The sequence below is a fragment of the Amborella trichopoda genome, chromosome 5 (assembly GCF_054954075.1).
Source record: "Amborella trichopoda isolate Santa Cruz 75 chromosome 5, AtrichopodaSantaCruz75HAP2 v2.0, whole genome shotgun sequence".
In the NCBI taxonomy this organism is placed as follows: domain Eukaryota; kingdom Viridiplantae; phylum Streptophyta; class Magnoliopsida; order Amborellales; family Amborellaceae; genus Amborella; species Amborella trichopoda.
In genome coordinates, this window is record NC_142340.1 from 9,764,550 (window position 1) to 9,789,710 (window position 25,161).

The 25,161-nt window shown below is 36.5% G+C and overlaps 1 protein-coding gene and 2 pseudogenes across 1 annotated transcript; 1 reads left to right on the forward strand and 2 right to left on the reverse strand.

The window, feature by feature from the left end:
• Positions 1-1,305: 1,305 nt before the first annotated feature.
• On the forward strand, positions 1,306-19,252 carry LOC18443683 (bet1-like SNARE 1-1). The gene is made up of 5 exons (XM_011628559.3): positions 1,306-1,905; positions 8,825-8,975; positions 18,400-18,456; positions 18,561-18,620; positions 18,971-19,252. The coding sequence occupies exons 1-5, from the start codon at positions 1,892-1,894 to the stop codon at positions 19,058-19,060; spliced, it is 372 nt and encodes a 123-aa protein (XP_011626861.1). The 5' UTR covers positions 1,306-1,891; the 3' UTR covers positions 19,061-19,252.
• Positions 19,253-19,441: 189 nt separating this feature from the next.
• On the reverse strand, positions 19,442-19,852 carry LOC105421381 (pentatricopeptide repeat-containing protein At3g62890 pseudogene; annotated as a pseudogene).
• Positions 19,853-19,991: 139 nt separating this feature from the next.
• LOC105421380 (pentatricopeptide repeat-containing protein At1g08070, chloroplastic pseudogene) lies at positions 19,992-20,579 on the reverse strand (annotated as a pseudogene).
• Positions 20,580-25,161: the final 4,582 nt, after the last annotated feature.

Sequence of the window (25,161 nt, forward strand, 5' to 3'; positions counted from 1 at the left end):
TTAAAATTTCATAATTAGGTATAAAAATAGATTTTGAGATAATCTTAAAAATATTTTACATCAAAATTATATACCATGATAAAATTTGAAGGTGCACCTGGCCTCTACACCTACGGATGCATCCGTATGCCAACTGCACCCTTACTAGAATAGTTTTGACATAGTTTTTAGGGAAATTATAAGATGGGTGCGGTTGGAATAGAGCTGAGGCTCTAAACTATCAAAGTAGAGCGCACCTTCAAATAGTGCCGAAAAATGTAGTTTTAATACTGAAAATCTTTGTGATAGCCTTAAATATATTTTCATTTCTAATTATAAAATTTAACGCTTAAAAAACAGTGTAGATCAAGTAGATCTATGAAAGCATGAAAATCTTGAAAATTGTTCCAAAAATATATTAGAAGATGCACTGTTTCCAAAACTTGAAATCCATCTTATTCTCATGTCCATACGTCTTGATGTTGAGATCATCAATTTGAGGATATTTGAGCATTAAAATGACCTCTTCTAGTGGAATTTTTGAGGTACTCTCTAATTTGATTGTTTAAAGCTTCAGCTCTATATAAACTTGTTCCTTATAATATATAAGTAATGATCCTATGAGACCCTCCCATATTTATGTGTGTAGGACCTCAAATGATCACCATTAAATATGACACATATATCTAAAAAAGTTATCACATGAGTGTGGAACTTGACTTTTTTAAAGATCTGTGCTAAATTTAATGGTGATCCTTTGAGGTCCTACACACATGGTGTGGGAGGGTCTCATAGGATCATTACTCATAATATATCCCTCAAAGTTTTGGATAGTACAAATATACCAAAATTTCACTTTTTTACACTCATTATCTTTTTTAGTATTTTTTTTAATCATGCCCATTTTGCCTCGTTACGTACTTGATTCATCAATGGTGCTACAACCTCCGCGGATCTAATGTGAAAATTAAACACATTAATTAGGTCATGTCAAATTTATAAGATTTATTCAAACCAAACGGTAAATTACTGCAATTTTATTTCTGCAAGTAGCAGTGCCTCGTATAAACCTTTTCCAATAATAAAATTTATAGCTTTTTGTCTCATATTTCCTATTAGAAAAGATGTTACGGATCTACTATGTTCGTTGCGATACCGCTACAGATATAATAAATCTATGGAGATCAATTTTTACGATAAATCGTAACGGACCTATTTTGTCTATTGTGGGGGACAAAATCCTTTTTAGTAGGACTAAGGTTTGTGTTTGCAATTTTTCTTCCTAGGTATGTGTATGAAATACACGTGTTTGCAAGTAATGATTCTACACTCAATTTAGCATAGCCACAAAATTTTGAATGGGTGTGGTTTCTACAAGGTTTAACCTTAAAGAATCCAATTAAGGCATGCATCCAAAATTTATCAAGTAATTTTGGCGTAAAAAATTATTATAAATATTTGAAAATCTATATTCATATCAAATTATAAAATTTTAAAATCCAAAAATAGTTAAATCAAGTATATTTATAAAAAATAAGGAAATATTGAAAATAGACAATATAGATAATATGTTGTAAGATGTATTATTTATGGGACTCAAATTATTATTATTATTATTTTTTAATTCATAGGTTTGATATGGAGAAGATCAATTAGTGGATCTTTCAACATTAAAACAACATTTTCAGATAGATTTTCTTAGGTGCATATTGAATTCTACCCAGGGAACCCCAACAAAAAAAAACAAAAAAAAAAAACTTATATAAACTTTTTGCAATTTTAATTGAGCGAAAAGTATGTATACGGAATAGTGTCGGCGCAAATCTTAAGAAAATTAGTTAAAAATATCGTCTTCTGCTTCTAAAAATGTAGGGACTGATACACCAGAACAAAGCAACCACAGAACTCAACAATGAATTCCAGAAGGTGGCTTTCCAAACCCTAATTACCTTGTCTTTCACTTCTTCCAAATCTCGATCCGCTGTTGAATTCTGCATATTTTTATTTTTAATTATGATTCATACGTTCTCCCTCCCTTTTCCCTCTTTTAATTGATCGTTTGAATTTTAGGTTCCTGGAGAAAATATGACTATGTACTGGTGACAGGCCTTTTGTTACGTGATTTCTCTTTCCATTTTTGTTTTTTAATTTGTTGACATTCGTGTAAGAGGTTAGATCCCTATGAGTTCTCTTTCACAGATCAGATGACATTTGTTCCTTTTCCATTTAGGTTTTACTTGATGTTTAATAATATTGATTGATTTTCCTGTATTGTAGCCTAAGTTGAGAGTAATCACTGCTAGTTATGCTTCTTTCCCATGAGTTATTCTGTGTAATTTGTTGATACTATCTTTATAGGACGGGAATTCTGGATTGTATATTTAGTGCACTTGGATTTTGCATCAACTGGATGCAGAAAAAAAATAAATAAATAATTTTTATTATCATTAGTTGTTTTTGAGTTTATCTTTTATCTCAAGAATAGGATGTTCTAGATGGGCATATGTGTGAATTGATATCTTATCAATTTGTTGGTTAGTTTAGGAATGTAAATTAGATAAGGTTAAATCTAAGGGGAGTTTTATCTTTTCAACAATACGAAGCTTTTGAATTCGTGTCGTTAAGAGATCGTTTTTGGGGTGGATTCTCTTACCGACCTTGAGAGAGGGTATATTCTGTCAACTTTTTTTTTGTTTTGTTTTCTCCCTGTATCAATTGGTAAATTCTCTTAACCTTTCTTTTTTTATTGTTATTATTCCCGTGTTATTTTATCTGTGTAGCAATTGATATCAAAGCAAGTTATTTGTATTGTTGTTATTCCTGTGTTATTTTCTCCATGCATCAATTGGTATTAGAGCAAGTTAGATCTGTGGAGAAGTAAGAGCCAGAGATCCGGTTTGTTTTACAATGCCACCAAAAGCTAATCAAGCTAATCCTGCTGCTTCTAATCAAGCTAATCCTGCTCTTGCTATGGATGATCGTTGGGGACAAGCTATCAAAATTTTGACTAAAGCCCTAGAGCATGTTCGAATTGAGATGAAACAGAGGATGCACCGATTGGATCAGGAGATGAATCAGATGAATCAGGGGATGCAATGATTGGATCAGAGGTTGCTGCGGTTGGAGAATAATATTCCTCGTGAAGAGCAAGGGATGCAACGATTGGATCAAAGGTTGCAGCGGTTGGAGAATAATCTTCCTTGTTTAGAAGGTACTCACAACTACATTGATCTTGCATCAATAACTCCACGACAAACCCAGGGTGCTGATTTTGAGCGTAACGAAGATTACAGGTCAAATCTGTGTTCTATAGTGCGTTCTATAGAGCGACCACGAGATTTTAGTATTAAAATTGATCTCCCCAAATATCATGGTCAAGGGTGTTCATCGATTGCAAATGGCGCTTTTTGGAGCTGGACCCATTCTTAGTTAGGAATAATCAGACCAAACTCGTATTCAACAATTACTCTTGGAACACAGGCACAGGTAAAAGTCTTTCATCAATCTTGAGGAAATTGAAGAAAAAGTACCAAGGCTCATGGTGGGATTTTATCACCAACTTTGGAAAAGGCCCCTAAAATATTTGAATCAAGCTCGAGGTCGGGCTTTTCCCAACCCTGGGCAAATGATGCAAGAAAAAAAAAAATTAATTTTATTATTATTAATTGTTTTTTATTTTATCTTTTAACTTAAGAATAAGAAGTGCGCAGGGATAGTTAGGTGGGCAAATTTTGTTCGTGAATTGATATCTTATCAATTGGTTGGTTAGTTTAGGAATGTAAATAGGATAAGGTTAAATCTAAGGGGAGTTTTATCTTTTCAACAATACGAAGCTTTGGATAAAACGTGGGAAGCAAATCTTTTTGGTACGTGAGGTTCAGAGATAGGGATGAGAGAGAAAATAGATCTTTTTGGTATGTGAGGTTAAGAGATAGGGATGAGAGAGAAAAGATGGGGATGAGAAAGAAAACAGATAAAAATAGGAAAGTGTTTATCTTTTTTTTTCTATTTTTTAGTCTATTTAAGGGAGATCTCCCTTCATTATAAATCAGTGAATGAGTTGAATAGAATTTGGTCTCGTAAAGAGATTTTTTTTGGGGTGGATTCCCTCTCAGACCTTGAGAAAGGGTATATTTTCTCAATCTTTTTTTTTATTGTTATTTTTTCTGGTTTTATTTTCTCCCTGCATCAATTGGTATATTCTCTCAACCTTTCTTTAAAACCAGAAAAAATACTTTTTTTTGTTTTATTATTTCTGGTTTTATTTTCTCCCTGCATCAATTAGTATATTCTCTCAACCTTTCTTTAAAACCAGAAAAAATAACAATAAAAAAAAAAGGTTGAGAGAATATACGCAAGGGAATCCACCCCAAAAACAATCTCTTTACGAGACCAAATTCTATTCAACTCATTCACTGATTTACAATGAATGGAGATCTCCTCCCTTAAATAGATTTCAAAAAAAAAAAAAAAAGATACACTTTCCTATTTTTATCTACTTTCTCTCTCATCCCTATCTCTTAACCTCACGTATTAAAAATATTTGATTCTTTTTCTCTCTCATCCCTATCTTTTAACCTCACATACCAAAAAGATTTGCTTCCCACGTTTTATCCCAAACTTCCTATTGTTGAAAAGATAAAAACTTCTCTTAGATTTAACCTTATCCTATTTACATTCCTAAACTAACCAACCAATTGATAAGATATCAATTCACGCACAAAATATGCCCGCCTATTTATCCCTGCGCACCTCCTATTCTTGAGTTAAAAGATAAATTAAAAAACAACTAATAATAATAAAATGATTATTTTCTTTCTACATCATTCTCCCGGGGTTGGCATGCTTGACCTCAAGCTTGATTCAAATATTTTAGGGGCCTTCTCAAAAGTTGGTGATGAAGTCCCACCATGAGCCTCGGTACTTTTTCTTCAATTTCCTCACGACTGATGTAAGACTCTTTGCCTACGACTGTGTTCTAAGAGTAATTGGAGTAATTGTTGGATATGAGTTTGGGCTAATTATTCCTAATTAGGAATGGGTCCAGCTCCAAAGAAGCACCATTTGCAATCAATGAATACCCTTGATCATGAAATTTGGGGAGATCAATTTTAATACTAAAGTCTCGTGGTCGGTCTACAGAACGCGGAATCTGGCCTTTAATCTTCGTTACGCTCAAAATCAGCACCATGTGTTTGTCTTGGAGTTACTAATGCAAAATTAATGTAGTTGTGAGTACCTTCTAAATGAGGAAGATTGTTCTCCAGCCGCTGCAACCTCTGATCCAACTGTTGCATCCTTTGTTCTTCACGAGGAATATTGTTCTTCAACCGCAACAACCTCTGATCCAATCGTTGCATCCGCTGATTCATCTCCTGATCCAATCGTAATCGTTGCATCCCCTCTTTCATCTTAGTTTGAATCCAATCGCAGCAACCTCTGATCCAATCGTTGCATCTCCTGATTCATCTCCTGATCCAATTGTTGCATCCCCTGTTTCATCTCAGTTCGAACATCCTCTAGGGCTTTAGTTAAAAATTTTATAGCTTGTCCCCAACGATCATCCAAAGCAGGAGCATGATTAGCTTGATTAGAAGCAACATGATGAGCTTGATTAGCTTTTGGTGGCATTGTAAAACAAACCGGATCTTTGGCTCTTACTTCTCTGTAGATCTAACTTGCTCAGATCTAACTTTCTCTTATACCAATTGATGCACGGAGAAAATAAAACCAGAAAAAATAACAATAAAAAAAAAAGTTGAGAGAATATACCCTCTCTCAAGGTCTACAAGGAAATCCACCCCAAAAACAAGCTCTTCACGAGACCAAATTCTATTAAACTCATTCATTGATTTACAATGAAGGGAGTTCTTCTTTAATAGACTTAAAAAAAGTAGAAGGAAAACACTTTTTTATTTTTATCGATTTTCTCTCTCATCCCTATCTCTTAACCTCACATACCAAAAAGATTTGCTTCCCACATTTTATCCAAAGCTTCCTACTGTTGAAAAGATAAAACTCCCCTTATATTTAACCTTATTAGTATTTACATTCCTAAACTAACCAACCAATTGATAAGATATCAATTCGCGCACAAAATATGCCCACCTAATTATCCCTGTGCACCTCCTATTCTTGAGGTAAAAGGTAAACTCAAAAACAACTAATAATAATAAAAATTAAAATTTTTTTTTCTGCATTAGATATATTTGAAGGAAATCTTGCTCCTGTGAAATAATTTCCTTAACTTGACGAATGATTCCATTTCATGCCAAATTGATTGATTTTCATGTATAAGTATTCACTCCATGCCATTCTACCCTTTTTGATCCAGCTAAGTAGAAAATGATGTATCAGAATAATACAATGCAATCTATTCCTCTTTTCATTTAGTGATTATTTTGTGGTTATGTACCTCCAGACATGGGTACATTCGCTGGAAAAATTCTTCGGAAGTTGGAACTGATGAAAAAAATTATCATCATGCACATGCCTAGAAGGCTAGAACTATCCCTTCCACATAGTGTCAAATGTATTGTTTTAAGTGGAGGAGGGGCTGCAGATTATGTAGATGTGGGAACAAAGCATTACTGCCTGATTATTTGAAACCTATTGCAATGGGCGAAATAATTCTTTTGAATTATGGATATTGAAGTTTTGGTGAATATACTAAATATAAGCTGCCCCTGATTACGAGCAGCTCCCGTGAAGCAGTTGATTGCATGACAAATATAATAGAGCTTTAGATGATAGAAAAGGTGGTAGATAGTGATTGCTCCAAGTGTAACATATGCCAGATAATGGATCTCATATTTTATATGTTATATTTTCCTTGAGAGCAGCTTTGTATTGGTTTACATCAGCTTTCAACCAGATTTATGGTCTTGAAATCTTTGAGTTCGACAGTATAAAAGGCTTTGAAATAATGGTCCTGGAAGAAGTGGATGTGTAAAACCTTGGTAGTTTATTAGGGATCAACGGCCATTTCCTTTGATCCATGACTATGCAACTATGTAATTATTGGCGATTTTGGTGGAATGGTTGAAATTATTTGGAAGCCATAGATCTTTTGCATGAGGCATGGTGAAGGTTAGGACAGACTGCATGAAACAATGGGAAAGCACATTCAAAAAATATAACTTTTATAATCATGAATAATCCTTAATAAGAAATTGTTACAGATGGAAGAAAGTTGGTCAACTAGTTACATGGCTAATTTTATTACACTGCAACACTTGGTTGAAGAATGAGATTGATTCTTTTTCAGAACTTTAGCTGTGGTGAGATCTGCAATCATTCTAGGTGGTAAAGGGGTCTAGAAATTATGTTGAATTTAACTTTTCTGGAGGGGAGTGTATGAGCTTTTAGTGCTTTTCTCCTTCATACGATGGATAGGAGATTATAAGCCTAGAGGTATTGCTGTCCTTGCCATTGTTCAGGTCCTCAGAAATGAGTGGATTGTGTTTCTTCATATTTCAAACTGTGGATGGAGAGTTGGAGACGATAAATTTATCTTTAAGATGATATCAATAAGGCTGTATCTGCCATAATATAGATTATCGAGTCTTAAATGAGGTAGGAATTTGGGAAAATATTAATAATGGCTCTCCATGCTCTACTTTTAATGGTTAGTTTCTTATTTTCACCGTATATTATATATTCAAGCACCTATTGTGTAGAGATCCGGCATGGCGCTAGTATGTAAACTTCCTTTGTGGATTTCCTCCTTGTTTTGCATTGGATATCTCACTGAGTTGCATTCCTTCCCTTTTTGCTTTCGTTTTGTCTCAAATTTATGTTGTTTTAGTTTTTGTTTCTCATATTATTTTTAACTCCTATGCACTAAGGTGATTTTGTAAAGTGTAAATTACACACTGCATTTTTGTACCTTGGCCTACATTTGGTCACGTAGCAGAAGGTCCTTGTGATATCCATTAAATATAAGGTGTTTATAAGGTTGCAACCTTAAATAATCCAATTAAGGCGCACCTCCAAATTTTATCATAACATGTAATTTTGGTGTAAAATATTCTTAGAATTATCTTAGAATTTATTTTCATCTCTAATTATAAAATTTTAAACACCAAAAATAGTTAAAATAAGTAGATCTGTAAACATATAAAAATCTTGAAAATGGACGGTCTAGATAATATGTTGCAAGATGTACTATTTCTGGGACTCAAAATCTTTGTTTTTTTTTCATATCCATTCATCTCAATGTCGAGATGATCAATTCCAGGGTTTTTCAACATTAAAACAACCTTGTCCGATGGATTTTTGAGGTGCATCTTTAGTTCTACATTTTAAGGTTGCAACCTTATATAAACTTTTTCCTTAAATATATCCCTTTTTAGATTCTTAAATGCTATTTCCCTTAAGTTGTCATTGTATTCAGCATCTTGATATAAGCCCCTACGCCCTTCCATCTTGAATACAATTGGAGCACCTTTGGTCTAAGTGAATACAAGCATTAGGAATTGTAAGAAGAGTTATTAACTGTCCACATCAATCTGAAGTTACAGAACGTCCATTTATGAGTTTGTCATATTCTATCTCTGAGACCCATGTGCCTAGTATGCAGTCTCCATTCTGTTATGGAGAATCTTGGAGTTGTTTATGTAATGGTAAATACTTTTGCCGTTCTGGCTGACATGATTAGTATGGAATGTAATCCTTGATTATAGACTGTGCTTCTGCCGCTGTCATCATGGTTCTTGCTAGTCGAAATGGGTTTGTCTATTCTTAGAGCGTTTGCACTTGTGCAACTTCTACCAGATTGAAGTTCGAATAATTTAATTGCAATTGAATGTTACCCAAGTAATAAAAATGTTTGTGTTATGTTTAGGGACTACCGGAGCACTAGGAATGCTTTATTTGATGGAATTGAAGAAGGAGGAATAAGGGCTGCCTCATCTTACTCCTCTCATGAAATAGCTGAGCTTGATAATGATAGAGCAGTGGATGGATTGGAAGAAAGAGTTAATATTCTCAAGAGAGTAAGTTATTTTGGCATGATTTTTCCACCATTCTTTGTAATGATTTTACTATTTATCTGTGTTCTGAACTTATGTGGTAGGATTTGAGTGCCATTAGTTTCTTTTCATGATTATGGCCAGGGTTTCTGTGAAATTAAGAAGGTTTTGAAGTTGAAATTAGTGTGCACACACTTTAATTCAGTCGCACAACTATATGCCCGTGTCTGGTTGTGTAGGCACACATCCTGTTTACCTACTTTTGGAAACAATCTTGATCTATTTGACCATCAATTTCTTTTAATTTTTTTATATCAGGCTTGTAGTCAATCACTTTACGGAGCATTACTATGACAAGTACGTATGCAAACTGTGCCAAGGGAGTGAATACAAGTGTTTGCATCACAGATATACGGATACATTTCTTCCATTTGGATATTACCATGCTTCTCTTTCAGTTCACGCTTTGAAGAATATAGGGCCTAGACAGTCATGAGTCATTTAGTGCCTTATTTCTATTAATGTGAAAGTTAGCTCTCAATAGCTAAGGACTGTGTCTAATGTAGTAAGAATTATTGGACTACGTTTGATGTACGTGTTCTACAAGTTACAAAATCAACCCCATGCCAAACCCCAAATAATTCCCACCTCCTCTCTTTCAGTTGCTCTATTTCTGCCTTGTATGACATATTTTACTCCAGTATAGGAATCTTGTTTTCAATATTGTGAATCTGTTAAATTTGGGTTTGAATATTGGCTTTTGAAGTTGATAGTTCAATGCCGTATATTATGTTGCATATCTAATGTTTTTGGGATCTTTGTTTTCCTTCTCATGCAATCAGCCTCAGTTTTTTTATAAGCAGAGTATTTGTTTTGAAGTCAGAAATAGGTTTAGGAAAACTAGAATGTTCTGGTTCTTTTGGAATAGCAAATAGCTTAAGGAAGATTATGAGGATCGCTACGATGTTAATGATGGTTGTTCTTAAATAAAAGGATTGATGTTGGCTCCTAGTTGTTTTATGTGTTTTCCAAGCATCTGTCTTGTTTGAGAAGTGGCATAAGCCTATATTGTGATTGCAGATGATCACAAGCCATAAAACAAATGTATTTTTTTATTTGGAATTCACATGCACTATCTTTATCCGTCATTGAGTCAGATTGGATACTCATGCTTGTGACCATATCCTAGATTTTGAAAAAGGCTGAATAATATCCTCACTCTCTTCCATGTATCTCTTGCTTTATCTGTGCATCTTAGTTTTTATTTTTTTACTTTTAGTTTTTGATAGAGCAGAGTGGGACTAGGACTCATCTAGCTGATCCCATATAGTTCGGAAAAGGCTCAGACGATGATGATGATGATATTCTTTTTATTTTTAGTTCGTAATTTCATTTCAAGAGACATTTTCTTTACGAGTAGTTGGTCTCTATTTCCATGATTTTACTCTCAAATTTGTATGGTTTCAATTGTCGAGACTTTATATGCTTTATACTCAATATAAACGTTAACAGTCTACAAAAAAATAAAAATAGAAGGGCTTATTACATTTCGGATTAGTTGAATGCAGGTACATCTTATATACTAAGAACATAGATATCCCCTGTTGTATGGTATTTGTGATTCCTGGCTTACCTTAATCACCCATTCAGCTGGTTGTTATAGCTACTTTGTTAGCAACAATGCTTTTCACTTGCAAGGTTCCCAGCGATTGTTTCTGTGACTACTTTTGTATTAAGTGTCAACAAGTGTTATTTAAAGAATTGATGAGTTGCAGGTTGTTAACGTGATTTATTGCCTGATTGTTGTAGTAAATTTGTGTGGATAAAGTGGCATCAAGTCCTATGGCTTTTGGAGTTGATAGTTCAATGCCGTATATTATGTTGCATATCTAATGTTTTTGGGATCTTTGTTTTTCGTTCCTTCTCATGCAATCAGCCTCAGTTTTTTTATAAGCAGAGTGTTTGTTTTGAAGTCAGAAATAGGTTTAGGAAAACTAGAATGTTCTGGTTCTTTTGGAATAGCCAATAGCTTAAGGAAGATTATGAGGATCGCTACGATGTTAATGATGGCTGTTCTTAAATAAAAGGATTGATGTTGGCTCCTAGTTGTTTTATGTTTTTTCCAAGCATCTGTCTTGTTTGAGAAGTGGCATAAGCCTATATTGTGATTGCAGATGATCACAAGCCATAAAACAAATGTATTTTTTTATTTGGAATTCACATGCACTATCTTTATCCGTCATTGAGTCAGATAGGATACTCATGCTTGTGACCATATCCTAGATTTTGAAAAAGGCTGAATAATATCCTCACTCTCTTCCATGTATCTCTTGCTTTATCTGTGCATCTTAGTTTTTATTTTTTTACTTTTAGTTTTTGATAGAGCAGAGTGGGACTAGGACTCATCTAGCTGACCCCATATAGTTCGGAAAAGGCTCGGACGATGATGATGATGATATTCTTTTTTATTTTTAGTTCGTAATTTCATTTCAAGAGGCATTTTCTTTACGAGTAGTTGGTCTCTATTTCCATGATTTTACTCTCAAATTTGTGTGGTTTCAATTGTCGAGACTTTATATGCTTTATACTCAATATAAACGTTAACAGTCTACAAAAAAATAAAAATAGAAGGGCTTATTACATTTCGGATTAGTTGAATGCAGGTACATCTTATATACTAAGAACATAGATATCCCCTGTTGTATGGTATTTGTGATTCCTGGCTTATCTTAATCACCCATTCAGCTGGTTGTTATAGCTACTTTGTTAGCAACAATGCTTTTCACTTGCAAGGTTCCCAGCGATTGTTTCTGTGACTACTTTTGTATTAAGTGTCAACAAGTGTTATTTAAAGAATTGATGAGTTGCAGGTTGTTAACGTGATTTGTTTCCTGATTGTTGTAGTAAATTTGTGTGGATAAAGTGGCATCAAGTCCTATGGCTTTTGGAGTTGATAGTTCAATGCCGTATATTATGTTGCATATCTAATGTTTTTGGGATCTTTGTTTTCCGTTACTTCTCATGCAATCAGCCTCAGTTTTTTTATAAGCAGAGTATTTGTTTTGAAGTCAGAAATAGGTTTAGGAAAACTAGAATGTTCTGGTTCTTTTGGAATAGCCAATAGCTTAAGAAAGATTATGAGGATCGCTACGATGTTAATGATGGCTGTTCTTAAATAAAAGGATTGATGTTGGCTCCTAGTTGTTTTATGTTTTTTCCAAGCATCTGTCTTGTTTGAGAAGTGGCATAAGCCTATATTGTGATTGCAGATGATCACAAGCCATAAAACAAATGTATTTTTTTATTTGGAATTCACATGCACTATCTTTATCCGTCATTGAGTCAGATAGGATACTCATGCTTGTGACCATATCCTAGATTTTGAAAAAGGCTGAATAATATCCTCACTCTCTTCCATGTATCTCTTGCTTTATCTGTGCATCTTAGTTTTTATTTTTTTACTTTTAGTTTTTGATAGAGCAGAGTGGGACTAGGACTCATCTAGCTGACCCCATATAGTTCGGAAAAGGCTCGGACGATGATGATGATGATATTCTTTTTATTTTTAGTTCGTAATTTCATTTCAAGAGGCATTTTCTTTACGAGTAGTTGGTCTCTATTTCCATGATTTTACTCTCAAATTTGTATGGTTTCAATTGTCGAGACTTTATATGCTTTATACTCGATATAAACGTTAACAGTCTACAAAAAAATAAAAATAGAAGGGCTTATTACATTTCGGATTAGTTGAATGCAGGTACATCTTATATACTAAGAACATAGATATCCCCTGTTGTATGGTATTTGTGATTCCTGGCTTTCCTTAATCACCCATTCAGCTGGTTGTTATAGCTACTTTGTTAGCAACAATGCTTTTCACGTGCAAGGTTCCCAGCGATTGTTTCTGTGACTACTTTTGTATTAAGTGTCAACAAGTGTTATTTAAAGAATTGATGAGTTGCAGGTTGTTAACGTGATTTGTTGCCTGATTGTTGTAGTAAATTTGTGTGGATAAAGTGGCATCAAGTCCTATGACTTTCAAAATGTGAGTGTCCAAGTGATCTATATGCTTATATCGAGCCTTTTTTGGTCAGTTATTCTGCTTTGTAGTTGGTCAAGCAACAAATTAATTTTTTGCTTTTCCATGTTGTGAGCTTTTCTCTGATGCATGTATAGCATCCTACACTAGATCCCTGATGACATACATTGGACCCAATATTCAAAGTTTGCCCCAACATGCAAGGACCTACTTTGAGCATGTATTGTGCCTCTCTAATTTATTTTAGAGTCCTGTGGACTGTGTTGAGTTGCAATTCTGAGGCTGTGCATGTGGTTGCTTATAGTTGGGCTTGGTAATTGTGGGTTTTTTTTTTTGGGTAAGTGGTAATTATGGGTTATATGCACTTTAGACTAAATTCTATTAGTCTGCATTTCTTCATGTAGCTCTTTAGTACTAGGACCTGGGTTGTGCTTTGGGAAAATTGGAGTTTTACAAGATTTTGTTACTATTTGTTAGTAAATCAGTGTTGTCTTTATCCAATGTAACTCACCTTTGTTCAAAAGTTAAAAGGGGAAAGAAAAATAAAAATGTCCTTTGTTCAATGTAGATATCTCTTCGCGGCCTGACCATTTCTATTGTGGTGATAGTTTTTTCTTCTCAATGTTACACTGGGCTGTTGTAGATCTACTCGATAAGAATGAGTCCCCTAAGTATATCTTATTCATCAAGATGAAGCGCTCAATACTAGCTGCAGTGAAACCACTCATGACAGATTCAATATGTCTATATGATCTAGATGTTCTCCATCCTTAGTTAAATTTTTTGGTTCTGATTGGAATGATATTTTGTTCCATCTTATGGGGACAACCTACGTTGGATGCCAATTGCCAACCTAGTTACAATTATGATAAGGGGTTTAAAAAAAATCAAAGGACACACAGATATCATAATGCTTGGTTAGACAGTTTGCTAAGACAATTATGACTGGTTCCTAGGTTGACACATGGTTTCCTTATTTGCAAACACTTCTGAAGTTAATTGTTTTGAAGTTTGAACCAATGTTGGAGAATTTGCCTGCCCGAGCACCTAGGCTGCCTGCCTAGGCAGCAAAAGGCCCTGGGCGCATCACCCAAATGTAGGCGGGCGGGTGTGGGGGAATATGCTACCAGGCAGGCCCCTAGGCATCTGATGGTGGAAGGGGCTGTGATATAGCTAGCGATGATGATTGATGAAACTCAGTTTCCTTTATGAATTATGAGTTCATCATGCTTGTTTGAAAGTTGAAACATTGGATCAGTTAACAGTTTCAAAAAATAAAAAGTTGAAACATTGGATGCTTTTTGTTCTGATTTTGAACTTTAATACTTTTATCATTTTATAAAACATTGGATCATTGGATGATGCATGTTTTTTTTTTTGTTTTGTTTTTTTTTTCTTTTTTTGTTTTTTTTTTAACCCTGTTGTAAATCATATCCAGGGTATTTAAATGAACCTTGAAAAAAAGAATTTGACATTTTCATGCCCATGTCTCTAGCGCCTGCCTAGTGGCCTAGACACCTCAGCCCCTAGGCTCTGCCTAGCAACTTCTCCAACATTGGTAACTTCATTTAGGTGGTATAGACCACCTGTCTCTTGCTCTTCACTGATAGCTGCTCCATCATCAAGGCTTGGGAGATGCAAAAAGTTGGATAGGATTAGGAAGTGATGGAGTAATTATGAGATATTGGAGGAATATCAAGCTTCTATTGTGCAATAATAAGGGACAATTCATAAGTTTGCATTGTCTCATTCATACTTCCATTGAAGGACAATTGTCAAGTTCACTTTCCATAATGTTTGCTATAGAAATAGAAGTAGCAGAATTCATAGAGTCAAATTGAAATGCTTGACATATGCTTTGTGGCTCGATTGTTGATAACTTTCACTGTGGATTAATTTACGCCTCATAAATGGAAGTTAAGAGTACCTAAATGTGGACAAGCAAGCTTCGAGGGCAGGGCAACAACCTTGAAAGATGAAGCTGATGCATTATTGGCGCAAAATATGTGTTAGGTTTCTCATTATATTTCTGTGTCTATGTAGCATTGACAATAGATGGGCATGTGGTCGCGACCATGAAAACTATGGGCATCTCATGTCTCTTGATGTGGTTTTCCTGCATTTAGCCATTAGTTGCATTGAGTGAGAGCAGAGACCATTTTGCAGTAGTTTTCTGATCAGGAGTGCCATGGGAACAAGCTATGTGCACGTGTTTGTTATGTACAAGCACACATTGAGTCTTGTGTTCTGATTGGTTGAACCCTGCTATCCCATTCACTGAACATGGATCTTGCAGAGAACAAACAACCTGTTAGACTTTTATCATTTTATGCATGAGAAATCGTTATTGAAAGAGAGAATTTGGAGAAGCAATAACCAGGTTTGAACTTCACACAGCAGGCCTAACTGCACCTAGTTTCTCTTTTTGTCGGGGGAATCAGGTGGAGGAGGTCTTCAAAGTTTCAATGGCATGGATATAGTGAACTCAGAAGTGCCAGTTTGGATGTGCCCAAATTCTGTCGTTTTTTGGATGACAAGCAAATAAAATATGTTGAGGTGGGTTTGAGCCCATTTGGATTTCGCTAGATTTTTTGGATGCAAATTTAGAAAGCTATCAGTTTCGTACCAAAATCATTGTCCAAAAGAATTCCACTCGGAGTTGAATTTTTTTAGCTTGCTAGTATCTGGCTTGAAGTTATCTCTGCTTATCTGTTCGTCTTCTCACACCCACCCTTATCTCTTCGTCTTCTCACGCTCACCCTTATCTCTCAAGAAGCACAGCCCCCAACCCCCACCACCTCCCCCCTAAAACACCCAACCAACCACACACCCGAACGTTTTTTGTGCCCTGCGCTTCTCTCCTTTCTAATGGTGTTGTGACCGTTTATCTCCATAATCTGCTCAAAACCAGAAACAGAGGTAGAGAAAGAACCATTAGAACAATAATGGAATACAAGGGAAACATACTCTGCTGCTTGTTAATGGCAGTCTCACGCTGTGTATTTCTGCAAGCAATGGATATTGCTCTAGTGGCCCAGAAAGCACACCAGCCAGAAATCCATATTTCTCTCCTCCATAAAAACAATCCCCATAGTTCACATCAGGAGACAATTCACATCTGGAGATAAACCATATCCTCCCACAAATCTCTGGTCATCAGATTGCCCCAACAAAGTAGGAAGTCTAAGAAGCAGTTTTGAATATCAGAAAGCACCTAAAAGCACTTGTTTCTCCCACTAAACTCTAGAGAGAGAAAGAGACCTACTCTTTGGGATTGAAAAAGATGGGAAAGAGAGAGCAATAAAAAGAGTCATAGGAGATCTTGGTCTCTCACAGAGCTATGATATGCTCCTCCTTTTTCAAAAGATGGCAATAGAAACGCTGGAGCACTCTCTCTCTCTCATCAAAATCAACTCACTGCCCCATCTTCCCACTAGAAACTGTGGGAAATGGAACCACCTCTCTCTCTCTCTCCATCCTCCCACTCAAAACACTTGGAAATGGAATCACCTCGCTCTCTCTTCAAATCCAAATCTTCTGTGCTATGCTCCTCTGTTCTCTTTTCTTTTCTTTTTTTTCCCAATGTTAACTTGTATCAAAAGGTATGCGTATACAAAAAATTACCCCCTGATGGAGCAGAGGTCCAAATTGAATGGGCACTATACGGTAAGAACAGGAAAACAAAGCATTACAACATTCATTCGCTCAAAAAATGGCAGGTAAGGGTCTAAGGTGAGGGGATAATCTCTAACTGGGATTAGCACCTTCTCTGGCTACAGCATCTGCAGCAGTGTTTGCCTCGCGCCAAAGTGTTTCCATGACTGTAGCCCCCGCATCTATGCTCGATCATGTCAAAAAGATGGCCCAATCTCCAAGGGCTTGGGACATGGCCAGAGGCCCATGATATAACGTTCAAGGAGTCTCCCTCTACAAGCTACGAAGTGCCCCAACTGGGGTCAAGGTTCCTGACTCCGTTTAGGAGGGCTAAGGTCTCAGCAGTCTCCCCAATGGCTCTGGAAAAGGAAAAGAGGGTGGAGCCCTCATGGTCCAGTCCCCATGGGCTCCAGGTTGCCCAACAAGCAGCCATCAAAGTTTAGCTTTAGGGTGAGAGATGTGAAGTCAATCAGTTACATGGAATAAGGTAAAGAGAGAGACCCCTGCATAGATATAGAGACGGTGATATTCATTGAGGTTTGATTCGAGAGAAATATTGTTTTTGCTTCTGGAGTTTAGAGAGAGAATATGAGAGTGAGTTCTTGTTTGAAGAATGATGGAGCTTCTTTTTTCTGGGGATAGAGAAAGCAGGAAGGAAGGGTTTCCATTACTTCACAGGATTGAAGATAGAGATGGAGAGAATGGAAGGGTCTAGGAAAGAATGAGCATGGAAGAGATGTGAGGAAAATTTTCAGGAGACCCAAACAACCTTTGAGCATCATAAAATAGAACGGCAAGATTTCTCAGTTTAGGGCGAAGAAACTTGCAAGTTTTTTTAATGAAAATAATTTTAAATCATGCTTCCAAACTGGCCATAAGTTGTTTCGTGATCTGAACAGTCGTCCTAGGGGGTCTGCAACATGCTCTGGACTTTGATCTGTCAGTGGTAGTTCAATCCAAGGACTAAAAAAGTTTCTGTAATAATAGTTGTTACTTGTATGTTATGTTCTCCATTGTAATTGATCATATAACACATTTGTTACATGGTAGACAGTACAAAGAACAGTGGTAAACCATGACCTTTACCACGAAAGCGACGTTGTAATTCTTAAAACCTTGGATGCGACCATCCTACTGAACTCACACCCTCTGCTCATAAACCATTAGAGCACAACTTGGGGTAGGACTTGAGGGAATCTACTGGCAGGTTTTGGAAGCTCAACGGACTTTGGAAGGTCCTCTTACAAATGCAGCTTTTGATGATAAAATTTGAATTCAACAGCTATTATTGTAGGGTTGGATGGATTATCCCTAAATATTTTGTTCCAGCAGCTGGGTATCTTTAATTGACCAACTCTTTTACAGTAAGTTTAAGAAATTTCTTCTGTATGACGACTACATGATTAGAAAACATCAACTTAGGATTTATTCTTCTTGCGATAAGACGGGCTTTCCCTTACTAGTAATCTTTCTTAGTGCTACATATGATTATACCTTCTCAATGTATAATCTACTATGTTACTGAGCAGATAAATGTTCCTTGCTATCTTTCCAAAGGGCAACAGGCTGTCGGCAGTAGAGTACCAGATCAACTTATCTATTTCTATCTTAGACATATACTGACCTTACATATTCACAATTCTTATGTGCCGTCTTTAGGTAAATGCTTGCCATCCTTGATTAAAATGGAGACTGCACTTTCAGTTCCATCTGTACTAGACTGATTCTGATTGTTTGCTTGCCCCTTTGGAACAGTTGACAGGAGATATACATGAGGAGGTTGAAAATCATAATCGTGCATTGGATCGTATGGTATGCAATCTTGTTGTCCTAGATTGATTTCCTTTTTTTTTTTGCAGATGATCTAAAAGCTGTAAATGAGACTTCGGCTTTGCATTTTCTTTGATGTAATACAGGGGAATGACATGGACACATCACGAGGAGTCTTATCTGGAACTATGGATAGATTCAAGATGGTACATCAATAATGCTGCCTCTTATCCTCTCTTTTTGTTTTTGTGAAAGTATACTGCAATTCTATGGACTTCTGAAAAGCATAGTCCATGGGGCCTTTTCTCTCCATTGACACAATGGTGATCGTGACATAGAGTATGTGGGCAGGCATACCATTCAGGTGATCCTGTTTTGATGAGCCCACACTGTCACCATGTATCATTTCAATGAGTGCCGATGGCCCCGACATACTTTGTTTTTTCATAGCCCACTGGAACTGTATTTATTGTCTACATTTCATTTCAGAATAAGTGAAAATGTTTTCTACCAAGTAAGATTTGTGAAATGTTAAATGAAGTTTCAAAATTTGCAGGTATTTGAGACCAAGTCAAGAAGGAGAATGGCTACATTGGTGGCATCATTTGTGGCTCTGTTCTTACTCATCTATTACCTCACCAAGTAGTGGAGTGACCATGGTTAAGTGCAGAATGTATGGTGACTTGACTGCTACATTACTTAAGCTCTGTTACACCTATAGCAAGCAGTTCATAAAAGATACTGAACATTGTTATTCCTTTGTATGGTGTTTACATTGTTTCTCTAGATTTTATTCTCCTAGAAGAATTACATGCTAGAGTCCGGTTCTGTCCCTCAATTTTCCGCTTAATGGCTTCTTTGACGTTGGGAAAGTTCGTGGGCAAGTCCTTTGCATAAATTCCTTAATGTTTACATTCTCGTAGTTGATTATTCATCAATAATCCTGAGAAGAACATGATCCCTGCTGAAAGTGGTGGACACGTTTCCTATCCCTCCCTATAATTTCACGATTGTGAGCCTCTGAAATTTATTTGATGAACACACGACAGTCTCCATACATATTAATGTTCTTTACTATTCGAATGGGGATCATTGGACTCAAACTAAGAAGCCCAAAAGCAATTGAGAGCTTCTCAATATGGACTCCAATAGCATGTTCCTTTTCCTCATCTTCTATATCATACAACACTAGTGATGTATCAGGTTTATGCCCACTTTGCTTCACCTCTCTGTGCATCTCATCAAGCACGCTCTTGATTTCTTCGATTTGCCGGTGCAACTTTTCCCCGACTACAAACTCATGTACTACAATATCCACTTCAATTAAACTACAACCTGGCATCTTCTTAATGTTTCCATCTGCCATGAAATCTCCCACCCTTCTGGCCTCCTTCCATTTACCAGCACATGCATAAATATTAGATATTAGAGGATACATCGCTTCGTTGCGTGGTTTCAATTCGAGAACATGGTCAATCTCTCGCTCTCCTAGCTTGACATTTCTATGGGTTTTACAGGCAGCAAGAAGAGCCCCCTACACCATGACATTAGGTGGAAGCCTCATGGTTTTTAGAAGCTCATAGGCCTGATCGGCCTAAGAGCTCAACCATGCAGCCAAAGTGTTGGATACCAGGCTTCACACAATATTCCTCATCCATACTGAGGAAGTGACGTAAACCTTTGATCACCAAGCCTGCATGACTACATGCACTCAACACCCCTGTAAAGGTGATTTCGTTGGGTCTCAAGCACGTAATTGCTTTCATTTTCTCAAACAAATCAAGGGCTTCTTTGCCGAGCTCGTGCATGGCTTGCCCACATAATGTGGAGCTCCATGTGAGCACATTTCTTCGGGGCATCTTCTCAAACACTTGGAGAGCCGCACGCAAGCATCCACGCTTAGCATACATGTCAACTAGAGCTGTCCCCCAGGCTAGACTAAGAGGATCAAAGCCAATCCTTCCCGATAAGGCGTGCAACCATCTCCCTAAATCTAGTGCACCCAAGAGTGTGCATGCTGTGCGCACATTAACCAGGCTCACCTCATCCGGCTTCAACCCAGATAGCTGCGTATTTCTGAAGAGCAGTAACGCTTGTTTCGACTGGCCACTCTGTGTATAAGCAGAGATCACAGCTGACCAAGAGACAAGGTCTTTATGAGGCATTATAAAGGGTCCTTGCTAGGTGGGTAGCATGCGATTTTGCACAAGCAGAGACCATGGTGTTCCAAGTGACTCTGTTTTTGTGGGGTTAGTTCGTCAAATAAACGCTGGGCTTCTTGGAGGAGGTTGGAAGCTCCATAGAGGTGGAGGAGGGCAGTGACGATGTATACGTGGGAAAGGAGAGAGAGAGAGAGGTGCATGCATGCCTTGATTGCATGGAGGTAGGTGAAACTGACAGGCGTGGTGCCCTGGCTGTCCATCAGACGCAGGGATTGTTTGGGTGCGGGTGGACTGGAGCCATGTGCGCATGGGCGGTGGCCCAGTGGTTGAAGCATGGTCTGTCTGTGTTCAGCTTCTTAAATTCAGTAGATGTAGAGCTTAGCTTTGTTTTGGTGCTCACCATCTATTTTGCCAAGTTGGGTTTTTGTGGCCTATAGACTCCCTGCTTAAGATTTGGGTAAGACTTAGCTTAGGACTGTTTAAAGCAGTCTTCCAAAAATCGAACCTCTTAAGCTCGTTGTTGGCAGACAGAACTCCTTGCCGCCCTATTACTCCTCCCTCACTACTCTCTCCATTTGTGGTTAACCATTGGAAAACATGGTTCTATAGCCGTGGGCGATCCACATACCTTGTCCCCAGTTCTGCAATGGTAAAAATGTACAAACATCCTCTATCAGTGAATGATGTTTCTAAATTTGAAATAAACAAAAGTTCAGAAACCTCCAATTGTATACCATTCCAGAGCAATTACAATAAGTTTTGTGATTCTCAATGATAAAATTCCAGAGCAATTACAATAAGTTTTGTGATTCTCAATGACAAAAGTAATATGTTGTATATTGATATCTGGTTTTCTGGTTCGCCTTATCGCACTCATAAGTGTGCACATCCGTGAGAGCCTAGGGTTATCATCGGCTAAACACCATCTACAATGAAAGTTCCAGTCATATTACTCCCATTAAAGGACAATATTAAGCAATTTTTTGGAAAAAAAGAAGAAGAAGAAGAGAAAATCAAATTTGTACAGATGAAACACATCCCCTTAAAAAAAATAAAAAAATTCTTCATTACTCTCTAAATCATAGAAGAATGTTATCAGCTTGAGCACATTGATATAAATCCCCAAAAGGACTTCATACTTGGAACATCCTCGCACAGAGTAACATTCCAGCTGCATGAATTAAAAATTAGAACGGACACACTAGCATGTAATAGGACCAAAAGGATGGTTTATTCTTTCGATAAGTTTTCTATGAAATTGCTTCATGAGGAAGCGAGCATAAGAAGATTTAGAAAATCCTGAGCTCCAAGAGAAATGTTTGACCAAGGTAAATTCCATTTTGGTTCTCATTTTATGTGTCCCAGTTACTTTAGCTTAACAAGACAAAGTGATCAAAGCCAAATTTCGATATTGTTGTTGATTCAGTAAAGCATTGTAACTTATGGGGCTATCGAAAGCTCAAGAACGATCACACATTAACTTGAATCATGTAGGGATGTAGAAGTGCTTTAATTTTGTTCTTGTCCATCATAAGAAATAACAAGAAAGGTTCTTGTTTGAAGTTTCATGTCTAATATACAATTAAGTTGTCAAGGGAATATGCTAAGGTCCGTTCTCGTAGAAAAGTTTGCTTACAAAAAATAAACACACACACACACACAACTTCTGTGGGCACTTTCCTTTTTGTACTTGCTTCTAGTATTTAATAGGTAAATTATCAGAAATATAACTTAAATTTTGGTTTATTAGAAGAAACCCTGTCTTTTCATTAACATCGTCTATACCCGTTTTTTTACTTTTCGTTTTTTTTTTTTTAATCAAAATAGCATTCACGGTAATCATATGACTGTGAAGGCATCACGGTATTTTAACTACCATAATGAGGCATCACAATACTTAGAAGAGAAATAGAGGCATCATGGTACTTCAAGTACTCTTTGAGAACTATCACGGTACTTAGATGACTGTAATGATAAAGTACTCCTTGAGAAACATCACGATATTTAGATGATGTAATGATTCAATGATTTCCTTCAAAAAAAAAGGAAGACAAGCCCAAACATATTTCTTTGAAATCGAGAGAGATTCATGTGTCCTTAATCATGGTATCCTGGTTTTCATTGAAAGGTTTTAGAAATAACCTTTGGGATAGGCTAGGTCTTGATAGTTGTATATGGCTTTGGGTTTGAGGGCCTTGTTGATCAAGTCTTGAAAGGGAAATATTGATTTGGGACCTCCTCTTGTTTTATATATAACTAAATTAACTCTGGTTTAGATAGGGGAAGCCTAGTTCAATCAAGTTCTAGGGTCTGACTAAGATAGATGGTTTTGATTGCATAAGCACCATTAAAAGTAATGTTCTGAATCTGGACATGTCTAGCTATGTAGAAATGACAATTCGTCATCCATGTGTGCCCAGTTGTGCAGTTTAAAATAATTAAATTGTTTCATGCGGCTGGACTGTATTTCTACAATATGTGGTCCAAAGGTATAAAGCATTCATCTCGAAGATGGATGTAAATAGATGGTCCATCTAAAAACAATTGTAGCTAACGGTCCAAATATTTTCTTAATATAACTATTATTTCTAGTTTTTAAAATTTATTTATCTTTTCATATTCATGATCTCCATGCTAAAGGTTATATATTATCTAAAAATTAGGATCAAATTATGTTTAAAAAATATATTTAATGCTAAGCCCACATTTCTACAATACGTGGCCTGGCAGCATAGAAATCGTGTCCTTAAAAGAATAATCACATTGATTCAACATTTAGGAAGTCATGGAAATTTTTGCAATTGATCGTTGCAACCAAGAGCAGAAAGCAGAACTCATAAGGATAACAGGATTCAGAACAGAGGAAGCCCCCTTCACGCATAAAGAAGACCCGTTTGTTAACATATCTATATATATATATATATTTCAAAGAAATATGTTTGGGCTTATCTTCCTTTTTTCTCAAGGAAATCACAAAATCATCACAGTCATCTAAGTACTGTGATATTTCTTGAGGAAATCACGGTACTTTAAGTACCATGATGCCTCATTACAGTAGTTAAAATACCATGATGCCTTCACGGTCATATGACGGTCGTGAAAGCTATTTTGATAAAAAAAATAAGAAAATTAAAAAAAAGAATGTATATGAGGTTTATGAAATTATAGGGTTTTTTTTTCCAATAAACCAAAAATAAGGTATAGTTTTTATAATTTCCCAATACTATAACATGTATCCAACTCCAAATGTGATAAAATAACGGAAACCGTTACGGGTCATCTCATTAAATGGACCACAAATGTCAGATTGTATTATATCTAGAAGACCGGTTGCTCTCTTTGCTTTGGGAAAGGATTTTCTAGTTGATTGTTTAACTATACATAGTTCACAGATAGGCATGTCTATTTGGGATAAAGGCAACAATCCTTCTTTGGCAAGCCTAGTTTTTCCTATATGGGCAAGTCTACCATGCTATGTTATAAAGTTGTATGTAATATAAGAGGTGGAAAATGATGAAGATGTCATATAGGTGGAAGGAAGTGAAGCATTAACATCATCATCATCCAAAACAAACAAGTCATTCATAATCTGGTCATAACAGTGAAAACCATGTGGAAATGTAAATGTAGCATAACTAAGTATGAAACTAATGAAGCAACCATCTCTAACTAGACATAGAACTGAAAGCAAATATTTGTTTCATTCCAGGAGCATAGAGGACGTCCTTCATAATCGAAGTTAGTAAGTTCCTACCCCTAGCACATCCTCAGATGTGCAATTTCCCATAAAAATCTTCTGGCTTCCAACCGGCAAAGTTTGGAGTTCAACAAACCCTTCTCGATCTCTCGTTATATGCTTTGTCACTTATGAATCCACAATCCACCCAGTAAATTGTGAATGAGCAACAAGCACCTAAGTGCAACTATTTGCATAGCTAGGAAAATCAGTTTGTACATTTCTAAGTTCAGGACATTTACATGCATAGTGGCATTTCTTCTCGCAATTGTAGCAAATTATCTCATATTTGTCCCTTGTGCACCTCCCACGTCTATGCTTGGCCTTTTTTTTTCCTCGGCCTCTTGTTTAGGTTGCTCCTTCTTTTGAGGCGCCCTATTCTTTGACTTACATCGAGGTTTACAGCCTCGAGGCTTGCTTGATTGAGGAACTAGAGTTGTTCCAGCTCTAGAAGATGAGCAGAACTCAGCCTTTATCTCAAGGTGATGAGAAACTGGGAAAAAATTGTTACAGCTTCATTATGTAACATTAGTAACTTGATATTTTTCCAAGATTCTAGAAGAGACCTAAGCAATCTGAGTATCTATTGCTCGTGACTAAGTTTATTTCCTGCTGCCTCTAGGTCACGTACCATTTGAGACATTTTTCAAACATGGTTTGCCATCGACACAATTGGAGCCATTTTATGTCTCAAAAGCCATTGAAAAGGCTCGTAATTGAGCAGCGGAAGTGTCGACATATTTCTACTTAAGCGCATCCCATATGGCCTTTGCCGTGGTGAATCCCTTGAATTCATGAATGAGGCCATTAACTATAGCTCTTAGTAAAGCAAAATAAATGTTACGGTCA

Coding starts and splice junctions, on each gene's coding strand:
- LOC18443683 (XM_011628559.3), top strand. Junction 8,976..18,399: donor GAGTTAATATTCTCAAGAGA/GTAAGTTATTTT, acceptor CCTTTGGAACAG/TTGACAGGAGATATACATGA. Junction 18,457..18,560: donor ATCGTGCATTGGATCGTATG/GTATGCAATCTT, acceptor GATGTAATACAG/GGGAATGACATGGACACATC.